The sequence below is a fragment of the Chenopodium album genome, chromosome 23 (genome assembly GCF_948465745.1).
Source record: "Chenopodium album chromosome 23, dcCheAlbu1.1, whole genome shotgun sequence".
Lineage (NCBI taxonomy): Eukaryota > Viridiplantae > Streptophyta > Magnoliopsida > Caryophyllales > Amaranthaceae > Chenopodium > Chenopodium album.
The window spans coordinates 36,999,528-37,023,374 of NC_137856.1; the positions used below are offsets into that span (position 1 = coordinate 36,999,528).

The 23,847-nt window shown below is 32.8% G+C and overlaps 2 protein-coding genes and 1 pseudogene across 5 annotated transcripts; 1 reads left to right on the top strand and 2 right to left on the bottom strand.

Annotated features, from left to right (window-relative positions):
• Positions 1 to 454: 454 nt before the first annotated feature.
• Positions 455 to 7,123, bottom strand: LOC145608412 (U-box domain-containing protein 32-like). 4 transcript variants are annotated; one of them, XM_081664025.1, is made up of 9 exons: positions 6,539 to 7,123; positions 4,880 to 5,001; positions 4,633 to 4,754; positions 4,423 to 4,527; positions 3,374 to 4,277; positions 3,018 to 3,167; positions 2,310 to 2,837; positions 1,344 to 2,078; positions 455 to 1,073 (listed from the first exon to the last, which is right to left on the bottom strand). In XM_081664025.1, the coding sequence occupies exons 1-9, from the start codon at positions 6,726 to 6,728 to the stop codon at positions 891 to 893; spliced, it is 3,039 nt and encodes a 1,012-aa protein (XP_081520151.1). In that variant the 5' UTR covers positions 6,729 to 7,123; the 3' UTR covers positions 455 to 890. The 4 variants fall into 4 exon arrangements, with proteins under 4 accessions (XP_081520151.1, XP_081520150.1, XP_081520153.1 ...); XM_081664024.1 differs by having other exon boundaries at positions 4,606 to 4,754; XM_081664027.1 differs by lacking the exon at positions 6,539 to 7,123 and having other exon boundaries at positions 4,633 to 4,744; positions 4,880 to 4,994.
• Positions 7,124 to 13,276: 6,153 nt separating this feature from the next.
• Positions 13,277 to 15,463, top strand: LOC145607545 (aluminum-activated malate transporter 2-like; annotated as a pseudogene).
• Positions 15,464 to 19,775: 4,312 nt separating this feature from the next.
• On the bottom strand, positions 19,776 to 23,087 carry LOC145607546 (pectin acetylesterase 9-like). The gene is made up of 11 exons (XM_081663166.1): positions 22,958 to 23,087; positions 22,759 to 22,841; positions 21,908 to 22,034; positions 21,530 to 21,609; positions 21,323 to 21,409; positions 21,110 to 21,234; positions 20,905 to 21,022; positions 20,736 to 20,813; positions 20,544 to 20,649; positions 20,297 to 20,445; positions 19,776 to 20,075 (listed from the first exon to the last, which is right to left on the bottom strand). The coding sequence occupies exons 1-11, from the start codon at positions 23,085 to 23,087 to the stop codon at positions 19,980 to 19,982; spliced, it is 1,179 nt and encodes a 392-aa protein (XP_081519292.1). The 3' UTR covers positions 19,776 to 19,979.
• Positions 23,088 to 23,847: the final 760 nt, after the last annotated feature.

A 23,847-nucleotide genomic window follows, 5' to 3' on the forward strand; every position in this document is an offset into this window, starting at 1 on the left:
AAGAGTCCTTTATCAACCAACTTTGCTAAAATGAGTTCATCCCCACAATTTAAGCCTTTTTTGTAACATAAATATTATTCGAGTGTTATTTCACTTACTTGCCATGGTGATTTGCCAAGTTTGATGAATGCAAATACATACTTCGTATATTTGTAAACTACACCATAACACATACTATAATGGGTCTAACCTGCCTATCTAAGGTTACATTCACCCCTCTCCCTTCAGTGAGTTAAGACTTGATGGGCAAATAGGCGTGCACTAGACTGCATGCTAGCTAGTTAGCTACTCGCTTTTTCCTGTTCTTTAAGACATTGGTTCGACTAGAATGAGCAATGCGCCAACCAAAACATTTTTTGCACACTGCGACAAGTCTCTGATAATTAGACAGGAGACAGGTAATAAATGACTACAATAATTAATTACAGTAATAAACCTTATTGTGACATGGGTTATTAGAAATTAATTAAATTAAAAAGATGATAAAACTCTTGATCAAAGCTCAAAATCCTTTGATCACATGAAGGGAACAAAGGTAAATATTAGTTATCCCCTAATCCCTTATTACACTGATCCAACCTAAGCAGAGCTTCACTGTACTGCAGAGCCTATCTAACTATCAGTGTAATTATCAATAAATTTGTCTATTAGTTGGAGTATATCTTAATGATAGTAATTATAATATGTGATTTAGATACTCCAGTATAATATAATTACTAACATTAGATATCTCCCAACAGTATGCATTTGGTCATTCTTGGGTTCCACTTTGGCTTATTAATATGCATAAGCATAACTTTTGACCAAGTATTCAGATAAAAGAATAACAGAAGTATACCCTGTACCATATTATGTGCAACCTTAAGGCTAGAGATGTGTAGAATGTACAATTATGCGCCCTGCAGCCATTCTTGGATCGCATACTGAAGAGCATGATTGGGGATCAGATCACAGGTTGAAAGTTTCAGGTTTGTCATGGGTGAAGTTGTATGGCCGCTGTCCAACCATCCTCTTATCACTTCTCCTTCGTAGGTGTAGCCATCTTCTGCCGTACACGGATCCATCATAACCTCCTGTAGATGAAGTTACAAAAGCAAATAGTTAAGAACTTAAATTGTGCCCCTAAAATTCATTTTATCAGGCAACTTAACTACTTTCTTTCCATCTTATTCTGCAATGCAATACAGAGATATGCATTATTCATCAGTGTAATATTCCAATACCACAGAATTGTGAGCTAAATTTATTTAAGTAGATATAAGATAATTGTTTACTCTAATACGGATATTCATATATACTGATGGAAAAAGTTGCAAAAATGGCATTTTAAAAACTTAATATACCTGATAAATTGGACACAGGAAGTGAGAGGGAGGACGGCGGTTTTCCTTCTTCTGCAAGCATGATGCTTGAGTGTCACATGACTTTTTCAATGGCTCAAGAACACTCCAGATATCCGAAGCTAGGTCAGGTCGTTTTGATGGTTTTCTGTCACAGCACTGCAATGCTATTCGAGCCAGTGTTCTTGCTTGATTAATCGGCCAGTCTCCAGCTGAAAAATCCAACACAAACTCAAGCTTATCTTTCTGTAAGGCACATTTGACATCCTTCAAAATTCCTGAAGCAGTTCTACCAGTTAAAAGTCGTAAAAGTATCATTCCAAATGAATATATATCTGATTCTCGAGTAACTATTCCAGTCTCAAGAAACTCTGGGTCAATATACACAGAGGTACCATGTTGGCTTTTGATAGGAATCTCATTTTGTGGGATCAAAAAGAAGATGCCCAAGTCACCAAGTTTGCTCTTAAAATTGGCATCAATAAGGACCTTAGTGGGCTTTAAATTCCCATGAATAATTGGAGGGTTATTTGTATGAAGGAAGATCAGGGCAGAGCACAGTTCTATTGCAATGCGAACTCGAGTTTGCCATTGCAGAGGGGGAGTTTTATCCCTGCATGATAGTTGGTCTTCCAAACTACCTCTTTTAAGGTACTCATATATTATAGTACGCGCTTCTGGACAAAGCCCGATAAGCGTCACTATGTTTGGATGCCGTATTCTGCTAAGAATTTCAACCTGCAATTCCCAACCCATAAGAAATAATAAATATCTGCTCATTATAAAACGATATGTTACTCGGACTTGGCTATTTTTTTTGAAAAGTGAAGTGTCAAGTCTCCAAAATTCAACATGGATACTTGAGGCGAAATAAAGAGTCCGAGTAACATAGCTAATATGTGAGGTTCAGATTGATCATATAAAAAGAAGAAATGATTGTACAAACTTAAGGTACATTTACGATTTTACCCAATGTTCAAACATCTGTTGGCTCAAGAATCCATTATTTGGCAGCATCCTTATAGCAACATCCACATGTCGAAGGATCCCTCTATAAACACTTCCGCATCTCCCATCTCCAATTCTTTTACAAGGATCAAAACTGCAAGTTGCTTCACCAATCTCCACCAAGGAAAATGTTGAAAATTGTAGGCCAGACAATGCCGCATTTCTCTGTTGCTTCAAGTTCTCCAGATTCTTCAGTTCTAGGACAGCCTTATCACGCTCCAGCTGTGACTGGTCCCTCTGATTTTTGAAAGATATCAAGAGCTCAACAGCTGATATAATCTTCTCCTCCAGCTCCTTAGCTGCAATTTCAGATTCTCTGATCTGGCTTTTTAGGCCAAAACATTGATCTTGGACCATTGGGAGTTCTTTCTTACACTTCTCATATTCTTCTTTGATTCTTCCACATTCTAGGTTCCTTTTTACCAAAGCTTCCTCAATTGCTTTTCTTTGTTTCACCATCTCAATATGTTTACTTATGGCAGCATCAGCCTGCAACAGTTGAAAGATTTAGAGTGATCAGTCAGATCACGGTAAATTTAATTTACTAGGGTCGGGATCTACCCAATAATCAGATCGTTGACTTCCAATTCACTCATATCTTGCTGCTTTATAGTAGGAAAATCAAAAAGTTAGAGAAAAAAGATGATATTACGTCATAGCGCAATATACCTTTCTCTTAGCATCAACAGCTTCGTCCTCAGCTTTCCATCTCTTGACTGATTCTTCAAACGCTAACTGTTTCAAGTTTTCAGCATCAAAAGTGGCTTGTTCCAGTCTACCACGAGTTTCTCTTGGCGTTTGCAGTTTAGCTTTTCCTGCCTGTGCAAACATTTATCAACCATAGTGAGCTTTCAAAGAGAAGTTTTTCTATCAGTTAGTGTCCCAAAGGGCAAAAGGACTCTGAACATCATAGCGCTGTTCGTTTCTTCTAAAAAAAGCCAACTGTCTTTTAGCATGTCATTTTTCGGCAACTCAGAGCTAGACAAGGATTAACATGCAATTGCTAGAGATTTCATGAGGCCTACCATTTTGCATTCAGACGACAATGATTTGAATGAAGAGCGAAATTTGAACAACTGCAAGTTGCTCTCATATCCACGGTCCTCTTTTTCTTTGTCTATGCAATCATTTGAAGTCCTACTATTGTTTGGAGATTTTAACACCGTATCCTTCTCCATAGCAAAGCTGAAATCAACAGAACAGGCCCGGAGGATGGAGCCACGTTCCCGAAACGTCAGCCGGGGGGGTGATCCATGCTCATCAGCCATACAATCCATTCTCACGCGCCCTGATTCTTTAGCAGCCACTTGTGACTCTAACAATCGTGTATTGGCACCAAAATCTTTTACTCTGACACATTCTACTTCTTCTTCAGTCACCGCATCTGATTCTACATATTCTGAATCGGACTCTTCAGATGAAATATCTGAATCCAATGATAGTCCACCTACAAGACGATCTTCTACTCTCGGAATAATCACACCACTAAAATCTAGTGGTTGTGAAATTGGGGGGTATTCTGCACTAGGACGACCTAATCTTATATTCTCTGATTTGGTGGCCATATTAGAATCTTGTGATTCAGTTGCAACTACTTGTGCCTCTAACAACACTGTATTGGCACCACGATCGTTTACTCTGACACGTGCTACTTCTTCAGTCACCACATCTGATTCTAGAGATTCTGACACAGACCCTTCTGATGAAACATCTGAATCCAGTGATAGTCCACCTACGAGACGATCTCCTACTCTCGGATGTTCTGCTTCTTCAGCCACACCACTCAAATCTAGAGGTTGTGAAATTGGGGAAAATTCTGCACCAGGACCACCTAATCTTATTTTTTCTGTTTTTTTGGTGGCCATATTAGAATCTTGCGATTCAGTTGCCTCTGACATATTCGCCCCAGGATAGTTTTTAATACCCTCCCTGTTAATATAAGCTTTCTAAAGTTAGTCAGAACACCAAGAGTAGACAGGACTGGAATGTGCGATAAAGGAGAGGAAAGGTAACAAATTTGCGTTCACATCTGTTTACTGAAGGAATATAAAAAAGAAGAGGGAAAAGAAGGAACCTTGTACAGATAAGCATTCCCCTACAAATAAACCAAATGTGACAGGAAACCAGGCCTTGTTCATAGACATATTTTGCCTTTTTGGACTTCAGGTCAGCCATTTCCCTGCATATTCGTTTAGTTAAAATATTTAGTTCTATTTAATATCCTCCAGCTTATATGATATCTTAAGTCTTAACACACCATGCAAACTCAAAAGGCTCCACATACTTAGTGTAATATTTGTCTGCTGCTGCTCCCATCACTAGCCATTTGATACCATGCTGAGCAATCATCTTAACTATTCCATCCTCAACAGTCTCCATTTCTATCCACATCCTATCTGCACGCACCTAGGGACACGAGTCAATATAGTCAATTGCCTTAATATAGATGGACAAACCAACAAAAACATTTTCAAAAATAAAAATACAATAAAGAGTATGAATTACAGCTGAATGAAGAAAGTAAGCATTACCCCCATTTGAGATACAAAGGAAACATATTGACTGACGAGTTTATGGAGTTTCTGCATATGTGATTCATGGAGTGCCTTGACTGCTCTTTGTTTAAATTTGCTGATTGATAACTTCCCATCTACTGAAGTATTTTAAAAAGTAGAAATACAGGAACACATCTATTAGTAATGGCTCACAATGATTATTATCAAGCGATAAAAAATTGCTCAAATGCAAATAAGCAGTCCAATAATCAAAACTGCCAAGATATTTGGTTGTGAGTTGATAGTGGCATTAATGGGCGAGGAAATTTTATTTCACTAAAAGCAGATCCATCACAGGAAACTTGACAATTTGGCATTGGCCTAATTAAACACTCAAAATGCCACAGCAAATGATCCCTAAGTCCATCATTTAAGAGATAGAGAATAATAAAGTATCTGAAATACCATTGTAGACATCCAAAAATATAGTTTCAGAACTGAATAGGTCAATGAATTCAATTAGTCATGGGGCTCATGGCTATGTCCACCTCTCTTCAACCATTAAGGTGTTCGAGTTGAAAATAAATCTCTTAGTTCACACTAAATTGGGCAATGAGCTATGGTGGATCTGATTTTAAAACCCCAATATAAAAGGGGTCTAAGGGTTGGACTATGAAACCTTAAGGAAGTTTTCCATGTTTTTGGTTCAACTTGAAGAGCCGAAGTGCCATTATATATCCACTGTGTGACAATCAGGATTATCCCTAATACTGTAAAACATAGAAACTATTCCTAATAAAGCCAGTGGATATGCAACCATGCCATACTATATTCAAGTGCAACTACAATGAAAAATCTACTACTAAAGCAATTGGCTGTCAAACTCTTTACTACGACAATTCTAACTATTAAGACAATAAGCTAAAACACAACATATAATTTGCCACCATTAAGTAGGTCAATCCTATCTTGCTCACAAGCCTCAACATTACTTCAATACGTCTAAACAGGCACCTCTGACTACCAGGCAAGCGTGGGCAGGGTAAGGGAGACTGGGAGAGTACGACGTAAGCAAATTCACCTGTCTTAAAAATATTTGATAACAAATGAAGCTATTTTCACTTATCATTTGGTCCGAACTCCAAACACGGACATCTGCTACCTCAGTAACCTCACCATAAAAATGAAGTACAAACCGTTTCAAGAGCCCATTGAATTATTCCATTAGTATAATCCATAGTTCCAAACCCAAAGATTAACTACTCTTTTGGCTTCATTCCAATGGGGAAATTAACCCCTTCTTATTTTAATAAAAATACTTTATAATTACCCACTAAATACTTAATAATTCGGACTGAATTCCCCAAAGAGTCGGCAATCAATTGCAACCCAAAACTACAAATTTCACTACTCTATATATCACCTCCAATCAGTCCTCCTGCGATTTATTACCACCTACCAAACGAGTCGAAAAACTAATTCACTGTTCCATTAGATCGTGAAGTAAACAAGAGTCTAACAATATAATGAAGTCAATCACACTTAACATCAAAAGAAATCACTATTTCTTAGATCAACACCAAACCACACCAAATTCAATTTCAACCTCCAAATATCATAAGAAATTCACAATTCCAAAATTCTCAATCATAAAATGGTTAAATTGAGGAGAGAGAAAGAAGATGAAGAACTTACAAAAAGTGAGCAAGTGAGGTTGATGAACATGAAGGATGCAAATTCTCTTCTTCCCACCAAATTTCTTTACAGCCCATGTCAACACAGATTCACTCTCCTTGAAATTCTTTCCCACAGCCACAAATACAGTATTTTCAGCATAATAATTGACCATTTGCTCATTATTTTCTCTCTCATTATTACTTCCCATTGTAAATTGAGAATTACCCAGTTCCTGATTCAATCAATTCAGCTTAACCCAGAAATTTTCTTCAATCTTTTTGACAAAAGATTAAGATTGCAAAATTGATGGGTTTTTGCTGAAATTGAAGATTTGTTGAAAATTTACATTAGATTTGTGGAATCTGATGAGAAAAGGGGAAAACTTTACATTTTTTTATGAATTTTTTTTATTGATTGTGAGTTTGTTTATAGTGAGAATTATGTTGCTTTTGAAAAAGATTGAATTTATTGGTTGAGAAAAGGGGCAAAGATGAGAAGAAATTTTTTTACTGCAAATCTGCAATGGTGGTCTCTGACATGACAGAGTTTTCCAATTCCAAGTGGCAGTTTTACAAGAGCTTTACTTTGGTAATGCTTGTAGTAGAAGGATGGCATATATTTTTTTTTTTTTTTAGTGGCTTTTCTTTAGCTCCTAAGAAGAAAAAAGTAGACCTAGAAAATTAACTTTTTAGATAAAATTTTACTTCGGGCCTGTTCTCTTTAGCTTAGTTTCAGTTCAGCTTCAATCAGTTTAGTTCAGTTCAGCTCCTAATTTCCTTCTCTCATAAAATATTCATTTCAGCTCTTTTGAGTTCAGTTCAGTTTAGTTCCGATCAATTCAGTTTAGTTCAATTCAATTTAATTCAGCTCAGTTCAATAAATGTGAATAGATTATTCGTATTTGAGATGGATAGGAAAATTGACTAGTCCATAAACTCCATACTTGATACTCCATATTCCAAATATCATACAAAGCTTGATGGAGTTGGCGGGAAACTCACCTTGTGACTTTGAGATCACGAATTTGAGTCTCACAAACTACATTTACTTGGGAGTAAGGAATTTTCATACCTTCCCCTTTATAGGTTTTTATTGCTTTATACTCCATATATTTTTTAAATCCTGTAAGATGATACTTCTAAACATTATAATAAGAATTTGACGTTTACTAATCCAAATTCCAAAGTATCATTTTAGGAACGTTGCAGATAAAAGTTAACCAACGTTACAAATAAAAGTTAAACAATACCATATTGTTCTTTATATTAAAATATATAATAACTAATGACTTAGGTAATAGTCTTAATACCTTATACATCTTAAACTTTTAATAAGTATTGACGTTTATTAATAAGTATTTAGGCAATGAAAATATAGGATCTATTGTGATTAAGCAAGTGGGATCAAATCAATCAATTAACCTATACTAAAAGCGAACCTAAAATGACACTTGTCACAATGTCATTAACAATTTTCCCGCCTATTTTACTTTCCATTTTACGAAGATTCGGTAAGGAAATCATTTTATAATAATGAAAAATATCTTTCTTCCACTTAAAATTCTTAACAATAATAACTCTCCATATAAACCCAACTAATATATTTTTATATTTACTTTTGAATTAATAATATGAGTATAATTTTTTTTTACAAAATTCAATACAATAATAACTCTTTAAAAAAATTAATCACCACCGTGCATTGCACGGGATTTGAACTAGTTAGTACTATAATGAAATAGAATGTGAACATGTGTAATGTGTTGGTCTAAGATCTGGAGACTAAAATGAAGACAAATTAATTGGTAATAAAACACTCGATTATGACTTATTATTGTATCCTTAAACACTCTATTACTACGTAATTTATTCCAAGATGTTGAATTATGTTGAAAATGAGGCTTTTGCTACAAACATTCTCTCATATTTTGTACTTGCATTTCTTTTCCTATGTTGTTGAGAAATTGTAGTTGCAAGCTACGTAGATCCATTATTATTGCTGGGGCTTGCCCCTCTCTTTCACCAAAAAAAAATTATTATTGGGCTTTCTTTCTAAGTGGGCTGGGTCCAGTTGCTAAAATTGATACATGTGGCCTTAAATTGCGTAAATGCTTCTTGACCTAAACCATTTTACAATTTCTTGGACTTTTAGCATGGCAAATCATTTTATAATTTCCAGCCATTTTAAGTTGTAAACAAAAATTTAGAGAATGCTACACAAAATTTTCAGCTCCCTTTTATATATCTATACAAATTACAGTTTACTGCTCAAGGTCATATCTTTATGTACTTTGTAATAAAAGCTTATTTTATGGCATGAATAATGGTCCATTGGCATTGTTATATTATACCATGACGGTAGGTTTAAGGACCAACCTTGACACAAGCCACATTAGTGATACAACACAAGTACATAGCTCACATATTGGTCTTGTCGTGCCGTTGGGCTCATGTTAAAATTTGTCCTCTTGTCGTACATGTCATAAATCATGGTCCATGATGCCGACCTCAACAATTAGCCTAGACACCGCGAAATCAACATTGTGTAGTACAATGTCATGCACTCGTGCCCCCAGCAAGCTTCCTAAATGTCACACAATATATTATTCATGGTAGAAGATGAAAGTCATGTCAAGATTATGACTACAAACTCTAAAGTCCAATGGTAGATAGGAAAGTAGGAATATGTTATTTGACCTTCATTTGCGTTAAGACATGAGTTTTTTACTATAGGAAATTAATTGAAACTTACGTGATGTTTAAGGCATGCAGCCATGCACTTGTTTTTTCTATCAATAATGACTCAATGAGCTACTACTTTGAATCGAAATTCTCTTGTGGGCCCAATGATTGCCTTGAAATGGTCCAAATACTTTGGGCCATTCGGCCGCCAGGGTGGGCCCACTATTCAACATTTAAGTTCGTTTATTTTCAATTTTCAAAATAAAAAGCCAATTTCTCCTAATCTCCTTGATGAGTGTAATGATCATATATACACTCAAATTAGAGTCCAAATGTATGGTGAATTTTGACTATATCGAGGGTAATTGTATTGAGTATGCTACTGAGTAGTGACATTGTGCTGTACTGAGTACTGACTTCCCATTAACCTTGGAAATTTTGCATTAACCCCTTGATGGTGTTTAAAATTTAGAGGGGTGCCTTTCATCGATTAAGCTAGTTTCCACCGGTTTTTCATTATAACGCCTATATGTTGAGAATATTATAAGCTACAAATTGTCTTAACATGCGTCATCATTTTTTTTTATATGAAACCAAATATATTACAATTTTAAAAATATACACTTGAGAATGAGATTCGATCACAAGGGATATATAGAGTGTATTAGTATACAAACATATACAGATCAGAGTAACTCTTTTTTGAATGGAATATACAGAATGCATAAAATGTACAAATTAGGTACAACATAGAGTATTTAAGAAATTTTAGGTGGCAATATTTGTGAAGGATGGTAATTTAATAAGAGTTAGGATCACATAAATTTCAATTGTATACCATTATCCTTTACAATCTATCAGAAAAGATTGATGTATGGTGTTTAGAATATAAAAACAATAATATTCACACGGAATTATATTATTCTATGATATGCCTAATTCTTTAATGAAATGTACCATATTGATAAGGTAAAATGTCACAGCTCACGATAAGACGATATAATTCGCACTATAATATTATGTAAGCTTTATTATTACTTTTTATTTAGGCCTCTGGATAAGGATTGATTCTGATCTAAGCATGCCAACATTAGGTTTCTACCAATTTAGTAAGAGAATCTTTATATTTTCTACATAGTTTGCTTACCATGCATAATTTAGAATTTCTCCATCCCACTACAATTGCTTCGTACGAATTATTGTATAAGTCTAGTTTAATTAGTTTGTCTCATAGCATAAATTTTATAATTAATTTCTTACTATTTCACTTTCACATATGCTATTTTTGTCTCACCAAAATTTTTTAGAGCTTTCATCAACTTTAGACCAAAATTTGAAAGTGTGACCAAATTCTTCATTATTATTCCGAATGAGCCACAACAACAATATAAATTACAAATAAGGGCTGAGGTTTGAACCCGTGTTTTGTTAACTGTTGTACACAACCCTTTTTCATTCTTATCCATGCACTAGGCCAATATCGTATTGGTTTTATATGTTCTATGTGTACATGTGTTTCAAGTACAAATGCACATGCAACTAGAATGTATATCAGTTCATTAAAGAAGCACTTCCTATATGAAGATGATATTGATAGTAGTTCGAGATGCATTTTTAGAGTTTTAAGCTACATTATTATTAGTTAACTTCTTTTTTTCGTTAAACATTAAGTTAACCAAATACATAAATATTCTTTTATTTGTTTTCTTCTTCGAATTAGCAATTAGTTAATTCGATCAGTTACTTTTCTTTCCTATGCCTGATTTAGCAACGTTGTACGGAGTACTTTGCTAAAGTTTTATTATTATTATTTCATTTTATAGTGGCACCAAACTAAATATTAATTGGTTTATTACAAGTATATTGGTCCAACTTTAATTATTGTTATCGTCATATAGCACTGCGGATATGATGTTACTCCACGACCTTGTGATAACGCGATCAATATGTAATTGAATATGGCTTTGTTTGGTTTTTTATTTGATTTTAGCCATATATGTTCATCCATCTTATCAATTCAAAATTTCAACCATTTTTTATTATTATTTGTGCACTAATTCTTAAGATAAAAACATCTTAAAAAATGGATATGTCATTAGATTCATATTATGCACTTTCAAATACTTCAATTTTTATATTTTTTATTACAAAATTAAACATATTCTTTTTTTTTTACAAAAAACTAAACATATTCAATAATTCAATAATATTTTTTAATTATTTTGATCTCTCTTGAAATATTTCGTATATTTTACAAAAAATTAACACATTAATACATTGTGGGTTAACCACAGTGTTAATTAGCAGTCACTTCTTTACTAAGAAACAATATATTAGCAGTCACTTCTGTATACCAATATATTATAAACAAAATAGCATACACATGCAATGTATTTAGAAACAATGGGAAAAACAGTATGTAATGGTAATGCCATAAATCTTCTACTTTTTATGGAAATGCGTACGGATTATTTAGCTGCCAATTTTGATTATTACAAATATCACTTTCCACTATTGTTTTCAAGTGTTGCACTGTCTTAATGATTTTACTTAGTGTTGAACTTTTTTCTTTATTTTTATTTTTATTTTTATTTTTTTTTGGCAAATAACAATTACTCCGTATTACATATACCTTGTATTTTTATAATTCGTTCATTCTTTTTTATTAGTTGATACGTTATGAATTTTGATATTATTCACAAATTGTAATTTGACTAACTTTTGCAATTTATAATTAGGATTTTTTGACCTTTACCACCAAAACTTCTAAAACTTTTATTTTACCACCAAATAAAAAATTAAAAGTTGCTTTTTACCACCTGTCGTCAAAAACCTAACGGAATTTTTTAAATTCTTCGATTTTCGTGTCAAACACATGCTCTTTAGGGGTTTTGGGGGGCACTTTGTCCCTTTGCCCCAATTTGAGGTCAGAATTGACAAAAAATGATCGAAAATGCCTCGTTTTGCATGTTTAAAAAAACCTCGATTTGCGTGAACACGTAAAACGAGGCATTCCCGATCATTTTTTGTCAATTTTGACCTCAAATTGAACCCATAGGGCCAAAGTGCCCCCCTAAACCTATGAAAAACATATTTTGCGCACGAAATTAGAAGAAATTTTTTTAAAGCTGTTAGATTTAACGGTTTTCTTGACGTTTGGTGGTAAAAAACAATTTTTAGAAATTTTTTTGGTGGTAAAATAAAAGTTTTAGAAGTTTTGGTGGTAAAAAACAATTTTTTAATTTTTTTTGGTGGTAAAAGTCAAAATTTCCTTATAATTATACTCCGTAATAAACATAGTTATGTAAAATCTTTTTTGAATCGGCTCAACATACATATTTATAAAATGTATTTCTTTTAATATTTACATGTCTGTAATTAAAGTTATTAACCGTGCTTAAACTTATTTGTTGTTACACTTGATAATATAACCTTGTCAACCAAAAATAATGGAGGAAGTATACATATTGATTACATCTCTCCTCTTGTGATCTCCACTTCTACTCGCTCATAATTTTTTTGTAAATTATTTTTACAAATTTTTATACTAAAATTAATTAAAATACGTACTGTATGTCGGTTAAACAGTAAAACTTTTGAAAAATAGAATTTTACTATGAAAATGAAAGCATAGGAAAGTTCAACCCCACTACAAAACACAAGTTTGCCACTATCTTTAATCTTCTTTTAATTTATTTGATACTATAATTTTAATTTCAATGTTGCTAGCTTGCTACACTTTGTTATTGATGATTTCAAATGTATGTGGCCTACAGAAAAACATAGAAAGTGACAGACAAAAATCCTGCTTTACTTAACAACCAACCATACAAAAAATACCACTAAAAGCAGACCGCAGAAAGTGACAACCATAAACAAAAATTCCCCTGTACTTGCATTGTACAATTTCCATTGAATAAGACATTACTATTTGTTTTTCTTTTTACATCACATCTTTCATTCGTTCCCCTATAAATATGTTGCTTTGGCGTTTATTAGCTCTCATAACTCATATCACTACACATTTTCTCTTAGCATATGCAAATGCAAAGCAGAACTTTTAACCACAAAAATCATGGGGTTTACTACTAGTGAGCATGTTATTAGTCACGATGATAAAATTAGTCTTGTATCGCGAGTACTCCATCACTTGCCAAAGAGGTTAGTCGCTAAGGTTGTTGGCATTGCAACAATGATGAGAAACTTAGCTAGGGATGATCCAAGAAGGGTTATTCATTCATTCAAAGTTGGACTAGCTATAACTTTGGTATCTTTGTTTTACTATTTTCAACCTCTTTATAATAGCTTTGGCGTTTCTGCTATGTGGGCTGTAATGACTGTAGTTGTTGTCTTTGAATTTACTGTTGGTAAGTATATACTCTTTAGTCTTTACCAATTAAATATGTTTAAATTATAGATTAGGTAAATGCATGTTTTGTACGAGTTATCTTACTAAATTCATCGTGTTAATTATTTTGCAGGGGCAACATTAGGGAAAGGTTTAAATAGAGCTCTAGCAACTTTACTAGCAGGTGCTTTAGGAGTTGGGGCGCATCACTTGGCTAGTCTTTGTGGCAAGATTGGTGAACCTGTCCTTATTGGATTATTTGTCTACATATTTGGTACGAGTAATAATATAAACATTACATAAAAAAAAAGCCGTAACATTTAAATCTAAGATATATTATACATCATACATGGTGCTAACGATATGAAATTATTTGATTGACAAAAATGCAGCTGCAGCATCAACATTCATGCGATTTTTCCCAAAAATTAAGGCGCGATATGATTATGATTTATGGGTTCTTGATATTCATATTGACATTCAGCTTCGTATCCATATCAGGGTATCGAGCAGATGAAATCGTAGAATTGGCACACAAAAGATTGTCAACCATCGCGATAGGTGGATCCGTTAGCTTGCTTATAAACTCACTCATTTTTCCTGTTTGGGCCGGTGAAGAATTACATAGATCAGTTGCCACTAATATGGAAAAACTAGGTCTATTCTTAGAAGGTATACACATACACATAATAAATTAGTCATCTTATACTATTTTAATATAAAGAATTAAAGTTCATGCATACATATTATTATGTAACATCATGTTGTATAGTTTAGTAACGTAACTAAATTTAAAACTATTTTTGCAGGATTTGGTGCTATATACTTGAAAACATCTGATGGTGAAGTTAAATCTAAGGATGGAAATAAGTCATCTTTTCAAGGCTACAAAAGTGTTCTAAATTCCAAAAGTGTGGAAGACACCATGGTAAGTTTTTAAGCCTTTCGATCTTTTCATCGTTTAATTTCGATTTCCTAGAGAATGATTCCTAGCTAGCTAGACTTCATCGAAATGACATGTACGTTTATTCGAATTATTTTAGGCAAATTTCGCGAGGTGGGAGCCAGGACACGGGCAGTTTAGATACCATCATCCATGGAATCAATACCTTAAGCTAGGAGGCCTTGTTAGGCAATGCGCCTACAGAATTGATGCTCTTAATGCTTATTTTGATCCTCAAACACAGGTATATGGTCAAAAACACGTACAATCTATTTAATATTAATAATTTTATTTACCTTACATTCAAATAGTAAAAATCAACTTATTTTTACTAAACTTAACTAAATATCTCGTTTCTACATGATATTTTTAACGTACAATTCAATACAATTAGTTGTAACAATAATAAATTTTTCTTGTGTGAATTGTTACAGAAACCACAAAAGTTCCCAGAGGAAATAAGAGAAGCATGCACCAAAATAAGTTTGGAATCAAGCAAAACACTAAAAAAGTTAGGATCATGCATAAGAAAAATGACATATCCTTCAACTTCAGTTAATGCACACATTGTTAGCTCAAAAGCAGCCGTGAAAAGCCTCAAGACGTTCCTCAAATCCGGCTCATCATATAATCAACAAGTCGAGTTGTTACAAATCATACCAATCGCGACATTAGCTTCTCTACTGATCGATATTGTTGATTGCACGGAGAAAATTGCTGAGTCTACGTATGATCTTGCACTACTCGCACATTTTAAGAAGGCCAAGATTAAGGAGACCAATGTCGTAGAAAAGTCAAAACCCGAAAATGTTACAAAACATGAAGCCGTTAAAGATCATGTTTCTAATGCTGTTGATTGTCCTCAGGTTGTGATTACAATTGCTGAATTAACATTAATAACTTCGAATTCATCAGCACAAGGAAACTTTGTAGAGGCAAATTCGGATGGGCAGCATAGTGCCGATAATTAGTACGTACTTACACGGAGTAGAATATATATATGTATAGAGAATTAGAGATGATTAGTACTTAATTACACGGAGTAGAATATAACAAATTTGTTCATTTACTTGATGAGACAATATTCAACTAATTGAGATCATTATACATGATGTTAGTTGATTTTTTATTTATTTAATTTGAATCATTTAGCCGATGAGGCCTTAGTCTAAAGGTTAAGACCGAGGTCCGATCCTGATATATTAGATATTAGGTTTCGATTTTCCCCGGTTATATATATGTACATAGATAAATTTTGTCACGTTGACATGTTAGTCTGTATGTCTCTTATTTTGAGCCAATAAATTTAAAATATCAGCCTATCTATGTTTTCAATTAGATAATGAATTTTATGTCTTGTTCTACCTTAAAGGGTAGAAAGTGATAATTAAGCTCATAAGTACTACTTCAAATCTGATACACAGTCCTCAGCTTATCTTATCTTTAAGATTAATAAACATCATATGTATTTGTACATAAGCAGTCTATTGTAAAAAAAAGTGTACAAATTAACCACATTCGTCAAAGGTCAAAAGGAAAGATCTAACATAACATTGCATATAAGATCGAATTCTTTTGTATATATTATTCAAAGATATTGCTTGTATAGTTGTATACCTGATAAAAAGTTTCATTCAACTTATTGTAGTTGAAAAAAAGTTAAACAAGTGGTATAACACCTTAGATTTGATACCAATTTTACAACCTTTTGATAACCCTTATTAACACCGATAGATTTCTAAAAACAAGAATAAAACAAGAAGTACGACGTCTAAAACAAGTACAATAGTTAAAGTTATGCGCGCATATGCGTGCTTTAATTGTGATTTACTACTAATATATTGTACACTAGGTTAGATCCCGTGCCATGCACGGTAATTTCAATATTTATCATTAGTTTAATACAATTATTTTACTATAAAAAATAATATCAAATTGCAAAACAGGATGAAAGTTCTATAATTACAATTTTTTTGAATCTTTAAAGAAAACAGAGGAAGAAATGCATGCACGACTAATAAAAATAACCATGGATTACATTACAAAGTTATAGATAATATTACATTATTGTATTATATGACTTTGTTCCCGTCATAAATAAATAAATATATAAATATTTGTTGAATGTGTAAAAATAAATATACTTGCCAAATAGAAAAGAAATATTATTGTAAAGTAAGTATTAGATTAAATACTTCTCTAAGAAGCTTTGAAAAAAAAAAACCTTTTGGAGGGAATATTTTTAACCAGGTTATGACAAGTGTCATTTCTGGTTTCGCCTTTAGTATAGGTATATTGATGAAAAGATAACACAACTACACAAGTCGTCAAGTTGCAAAAAAAACTCCTGATGAAGAAGGTAAAAAGGGGCAAAGAGTGACGCAGAAGGTGGAATTAGTCAAAGTATGGTGTGTGGTGCTGATGCATGCATGTATATGTTGCTGCAATATAATATAGATAATATAGCTGTCTTCTTCGACCATGCTATAGAAAATAATCAAATATGTAACGTTTATAGTATTGTTTTTTAGAACTATATTGTAAAGATTAATAAGAACAATGTCTTTCAAAGAAAAGGTGCCATGATGTATAGTAGCTTAAATTATTAGTTGTACTGGAATATTGTAAAGCATAAGGGAATATTATGTTTCTAGTAGTGCATAATATAAGATAGATAATTCAAGTGATAAATGAAATTTCGATGAAAGGAGGTTTTCATCACTATATGTTGCAAGTTTGCAACTTGCAACTTATACTAAGCTAATAATATTATCATATCAAATAAAAGTCATTGCTGTTATTTTTGTACTAATAATATAATCCGATCCTTTGCTATACTTTGTATGTGCATCATCATATACATGCCTACTATACATATGTCATGTATCTGTAAATTCTATTGTTAAACATGACCGTCTTAAGATTAAAAAAGTTATGTAATACTTCACATCATCAATTGACTTTTGAACGACCCATATGTATTATTACTCCATATATGTACTCCATATGTAGGATCTAGATTACACTATATTGATCTAAATTTCATCTTTAACATTGATATATAAGTGGCTAAGTCTAGATTGTTTCATACAAAGGGATCTAGATTACACTTTTAAGCGATCAAATAAAATTTCATCTTTAGCATTAATATATATAAGTGACTAAGGGTTTGTTCTCACTAATTGAAATGAGTTGAACTGAACTGAACTGAACTGAACTTATTAGAGCTGAACTGAACTGAATATGTTATAAGAGAAGGAAATTAGAAGCTGAACTGAACTGAACTTATTAGAGCTAAACTTAACTGAACTGAAAATAATCATATGAGAACAAACCCTAAGTTTAGATTGTTTCATACAAAGTACTTTATGTACAAAGTATTAATCAAGATGTTTTTTTAATTTTTTTATTTTACATCACTAGAAGATAGTTTTGTTGTCATATAAGATGAATAGTGTTGTTGGGCTTAATGGGTTAGTGGCAGTAGTCACTACTGAAACTTGTGAAAGTATTCTCTGGCATGATCTTTTGGACTCTAATAAAAATGTGAGAAGTCAATTTTTGATCTGACAACCACTAAGTTGACTCAAGTAGTTTAGGGGATTGAGTACCTTGCAAATTGTGGTTGAATTTTCTTAAATACTTGTACTTATATAAAGTATAAACTATACAAGTATATAAAATTTGAATATAAATAATTGTAACTCCCCACCGTGCACATGTTGCCAACAAAAGTAGAATTGATTATTTAATTATATAATATGCAATATTTATTGTTCAAAGTATATTCACTATATTCAATAATAAAAGTTATGGAATATTAGGTTTGCGCATAATCTACTTAATAATAAGTACATACTCCGCATAAGTCATGTATACATTTGCAAATTACGAAATCTAAGTCTAGATTTTGGTTGGTTAAAAATAATTTATCTTTTTTTAATGTTTTTCTCTTATACAAGTAGGAGTGAGAGAAAGGCCTTTAAAACTCCAATCACGGTACATAGATTTTTTTTGCCTATCTGTCTCCCTTGTAGTACATCATACTTAGTTACTTACCTAGCTAACATGTTGCAAATTTGCAATAACAAAGAAAAGAGAAAGTATTCAAATTCTTGTTCAAAATTAACCATTAAAATTATCTATTCGTACAATTGATTTTTTAGAACTAAGGTGATAATTTGGGAAAATAAAAAGAAAGAGAAAACAAATTAGGAAATGCAATGAGGACAAAATAACTTTTTAAGTTTTAACTTGGTGCATTGTGAGTTGTTTTCCACTACAAAATAAAGAAATAATTTGACTAATTGCAAAAGTTAAATAAAAAATTAATTAGTATTTTGAAGTGGACAAAGCAAAAATTGCACATGCTTATAGAGTAGGTTAGTGAGATCTTAATGCACTTATCAAAGTAAAAGTGAACCTTCGTATCCCACCTCTCAATTTTCAACCGTTAGTCCTTATCAGGAAATCTTTTTAAAATTTGGCTAATTTTAGCTTTTTTTTAGTTTATCTTTTTGACTTTTGAAGAAAACAGAAATCTGATGAAATACATGAATTTAATTGGTAAAACAGAGGACAGCAAGCATTACCCACTTACAAAAGCTTTTGGTCTACTTTTGTCCTTTGTATCATCATTATTTTTATAGCTTTGGTTAATAATTAGTCTATGTTACCTAATATGCTAATGAATGATTTCAAACTTTGTATGCATCATCTTTTGTGTTAGCGCCCCATAAGAATCGTTTATTTCATGAGATAAATGTTTGAATGTGTCGTTATAAATTAATGTGGGACGGTCTCATCTAAGATGTTTAACTATTAAAAAAAATAGTATTAAAAAAAATATAGTTAAAAGATAAATAGTGTCCCTTATGGTTTAGTTGGAGACAATTAAGATATTGTATGATATATATGGTCTCAAAGTCACCTTAGAAGTTGGATTATTTAGGGTGCTCTTCCCTTTGATCAAAGTTGAACTACTACGTATTATGTGTGCCTACAGAATGTATAAATGGCTCTTTCCTAGACCAAACAAGCATTTTCCATGTCATTGACGTATAAAGGTGGTGTGGATTAGATGAAGGTCTCCTCAAAATTGAATTTCTTCCACATTTGGAGTAGTTTATACATTCACATGTAACAAACGTATTTTGGTCGATTTAATACGAAGTAGACTAAAATTAAATTTAGCCATGGTCATCAACGTGACTTCAAACCAATACAAAAAAAATTTATTTGTTTGAAAAGGCACTGTAAATTGATGTACATTATTTGATCAGATTAGAAGAATTAAGATTGAATATTATATAATCCAGGTACAAGTTTTATTTTCTTATAGGAATTTGTTCACCGAATATCACTTCATCTTTTTACATCAGCAAAATAAAACTAACTTTTGTAGATTAAGAATAAACTGTGCTTTATGATCTTCACCTCCAAAAATTTCTCCAAGTCCTATGATATTTCCCTGGGTTTTATCTTGGTCTAATATTGACAAGTAGAGTCACAAGGATATGGACAATCGATCAGCTTTGTCTCGTTTCGTTCAAAATACCAATCGCCTACAGCCTCTGCAATGGTCTGCAGGATATACAGAGTATAATTACAAGAGATTATACAAATTATATATGCAAATTACTATACTAAGCAGCAATGTTAGTATATATATATACGCCGTAACAAAAAGGGTGTAGATACTAAGATACATATAGTATGATCAATGCTGCTGTAAGAATGAAAAATGACTTACTACTAGGACTGATATATAAGAAAAAACCATGAAGAAAAGACTAATAAAGTACCTTATTTTGCATTCTAGGGGAGTTAGCGGCGAACCAAGTTTCCTGATGCTCAGTTTGGCAATGTGCAAAGCATGAATTTATGAACATTCCTCCACTTGTTGAAGATTTGTAAAAAGAGTATGTAGCATTGAGCATGATTCGTCGAAAATCTGAATAACAGATTCCGAAATGTCAGGTGCATAATTGAGCTGATAATTTTTAAAAAAAACAGGCTTGATAAAATTGGTAGTAAGTGACTACTTTAAACCTTGTAGTGTCTGAATTTGACTGTCAGTGCAAGTTTTTACATTTTTCTTGCAAGAATTCCATACTCCTCCCGGATCAGCCGAAGATGGTACCAAGATGTTATAAAACTGCCAAAGTATATAATCAAAACCATGAAAAAAAATAAGAAAATTCTAATACAGTAGATAAGTTCAATAAATTTAAGAAACAGTACCTGCCATGTATCGTATGCAGTGTTTAAAATGAACATCGGAGTCTTGATGTAGCTCAGGAAATATTGTGGAAAAAAGCACTGATAAAAATCAGATCAGAACCTTATTATAATTTGATCAAAAGCAAGCGACTTATAATTTAAATATTTCAAGCAATTTGCATAATCATACTTGCTTAGGATCGGTTTGAGAACTGGTGCATTTTTGGTTGAGATTTTGTTCAACCCCTTGAAGAGAAACGACATCATGGTATAAGGTTCTAATCTTGTCATCCTTGGCTACATCTTTCCTGCAAGAATGACAAAGATATGAAATCAGTAGAGTAGGGTAAAGGAAGGCGAAAATTTGCAGGACATGAGTAAATAAGATGACTCACACGTCTAAGAAAAACCCGGCATCACTGACACATTTGACAGTAGCATTTCCTGGTAGATACCTGGAGAAGTTGTCACAGTGCAGAAACACTGCTAAACCCCCTGCTGAGCAGCCAGAAAGCAAAGCCTGCAGAGTGCAGATCAGAGTACGCGTTAATGTCATATGCCTATGCTTTTCGTAAGGTTAAGATTACAAATTTATCTCAATAATAAACCTTCTCTGCATGTGCCAACCCTTGTGGAAGAAGATCAGAAATAATTGCTTGCCAAATTTTTTGCCCTCTAAAGTAAAGCGATGAGGTCTGTCGAATGTTAGCATACACAAATTAGAAAGAACAGAAAATCATTTACTGTTATTGTGAGATAGACCTAGCCTGCACAAAAAATTGATCTGAAAAGAGATCAAGCTGAAATATATTTACCGCATTTTGGTAAATGGAATTGCCAGCAAAGGAAGCTCCATCACAGTATCTTAGCATAACGCGATTCCAATTGTAGAAGTCTGTTATCAACATTATATGAAGCATATTTTGAATTAATATTGTGAAAGGAAAAATAACATGTCTAAGATTAAACAATTCATGAGTTCATGACTTTGCTTTCTAGTAAGAACCTGGCCTATAAACATTATTTTCGATGGAATTGGAGGATGAGCATATATATATATATAGCAACTTGCCATTAACAATGAGTACATAATTATAGACTTATAGTATAAAGTTTCGTGGAACAAAAATTAACCAAAAATTTATAACAAACCAAGCAAGCAATAAGTCAAGTAAAAATTATGAAATAAGAACCTGGGTTGAGGGATTCATTGCTGCTTAGGATCCCAGAAAAGACATTCTCGGTCATGTAGCTTGAGGAACCAATTCGAGTAGTAGCCCTCTCCAAGCATGATTTTACATCATTGCACCATCCACCACCCTAACAAAACATATTATCATTATTTATATCATCATATGTATCGAGTGATCGGTCTCCATTGTCAAAGCTAGCTAGCTTCATCAAAGTCTTTGTTAAGTAAGTACAACAACTCTTAATAATCCCAATCTCCATCTCCAAGTTAAACTACAAAAGTCTTAACACTGTCTTTTATTTTCACTATGATTTTTAATTATTCCCAATAAGTAAGATATGAACAAATTATCACAGCAAATAATTATGATTTTGTACCATTTTAGTATAATTAAAATTTTTCTTACATACAGCACGTACTACAGCTAATACAAGCAAATCATTATAAAAAAGAAATCATGGTTTATTTCAAATCATGATACATTATACCTCTTTAGTATGATTCTAATTCAATTGTTTAATATCAACCTCAATATGGAAGCAAATTATTATAATTTTCAATCCAGTAGCAAATCATAATTACTCTCAATCCATTTTTAGCAAATCATGATTTTAAGGAAAAAAAAAAAATGCTTGTACCGAATCAAGGCTATTTTTTTGTCTATGTTAGGAACATGAATAAAAACTAAGCTTTTGCTTTACCGTCATGAACAAAGTACAATCAGTTGTATACTTGTATATATATGAAAAAATCGCCGTAAATTCAAAGATATTAATTACTCTGTATCAACTAATGAAAAGACAAGTAATTAAAATTGGTCTATAGTAGCATTATTATGAATTAGTGAATTACCTCAATGTGCAAAAGCCAGTTGCTTGCTCCAGAACCAAATCCTTTGCTGAACTGATATGCAGGTAAACTCCCATCCAAGCAATCTTCAACCACATAATTAAATTTTACCATTTTGATTAAAAATAAGGATTAGTAAAAAAAAATTAATAACAAAAAATTTTAGGTATGTAATTAGTGTTATTTATAAGTTAAGCCTTACATGCTCCAATATCTTTGGCAGTAGTATTTTTCACCAATGTTATGCCAACCAAAGGTGATTGTGCGTAAGCACAACACAGCGCGAATGTCAGCAGAAGCAACACAGCCACACTTAGCCTCAACACCAACATTTTCGTACGTACAATAACAAATTTCTAGTAGATAAGTATGTGTTACGAGGAGAAGGAAAGGATGAATTGAAGGGGGAGGGACGTATTAATTTTATTAAATCAAATCAAGATCCTCCCCTAGAAGATGGAAGAACTAGAATGAGCTATATATATAGATGAGCAACAATATAAATGTCCTAATTTATATGGAAAGATATTAGGGATATGCTGCATTGTGCCTAATTCCTAATTTAAAATTTTAGCCCAAGATATGGGTTGACGTATGAATATAATTAGTGGGTTGACTTGATTAAATTACAAGTCAAATGGAGTAACGTTTGGACCAGAGTAGTCACTTCTTCCATTCAAGTATGAGTTGAATGATGACTAGACTAAAAACATAATTTAAGCATTTAGAACCTTGAATGACATATGAGATATAGAGCTCTCACATTATAAAAAAAAATCCTGCTCTTTTAGATATACACGAAGTCAATTACTGGTTCATTAGTAAATCATGTCATTGTAGGGTTTGATAAGTGCAACATCTATGGTGCATGTTAAGCTATTTTCTTTGCTCATTTAGATTTACTCGTACTACAATACTCTGAAAGGCAAAGTATACGGAGTAATTATCATCAAGTGCCGGGGGGGGGGGGGGGGGGGGGTGCACGCTCAACGTGTGAAAAACACGCAGACACATCTCCATCGATGCCCTCCCCACAGCCCCTTGTCAGAAACATCTCAGGTTACGTGCAATGCCACTTTCAAGCTGTAACCT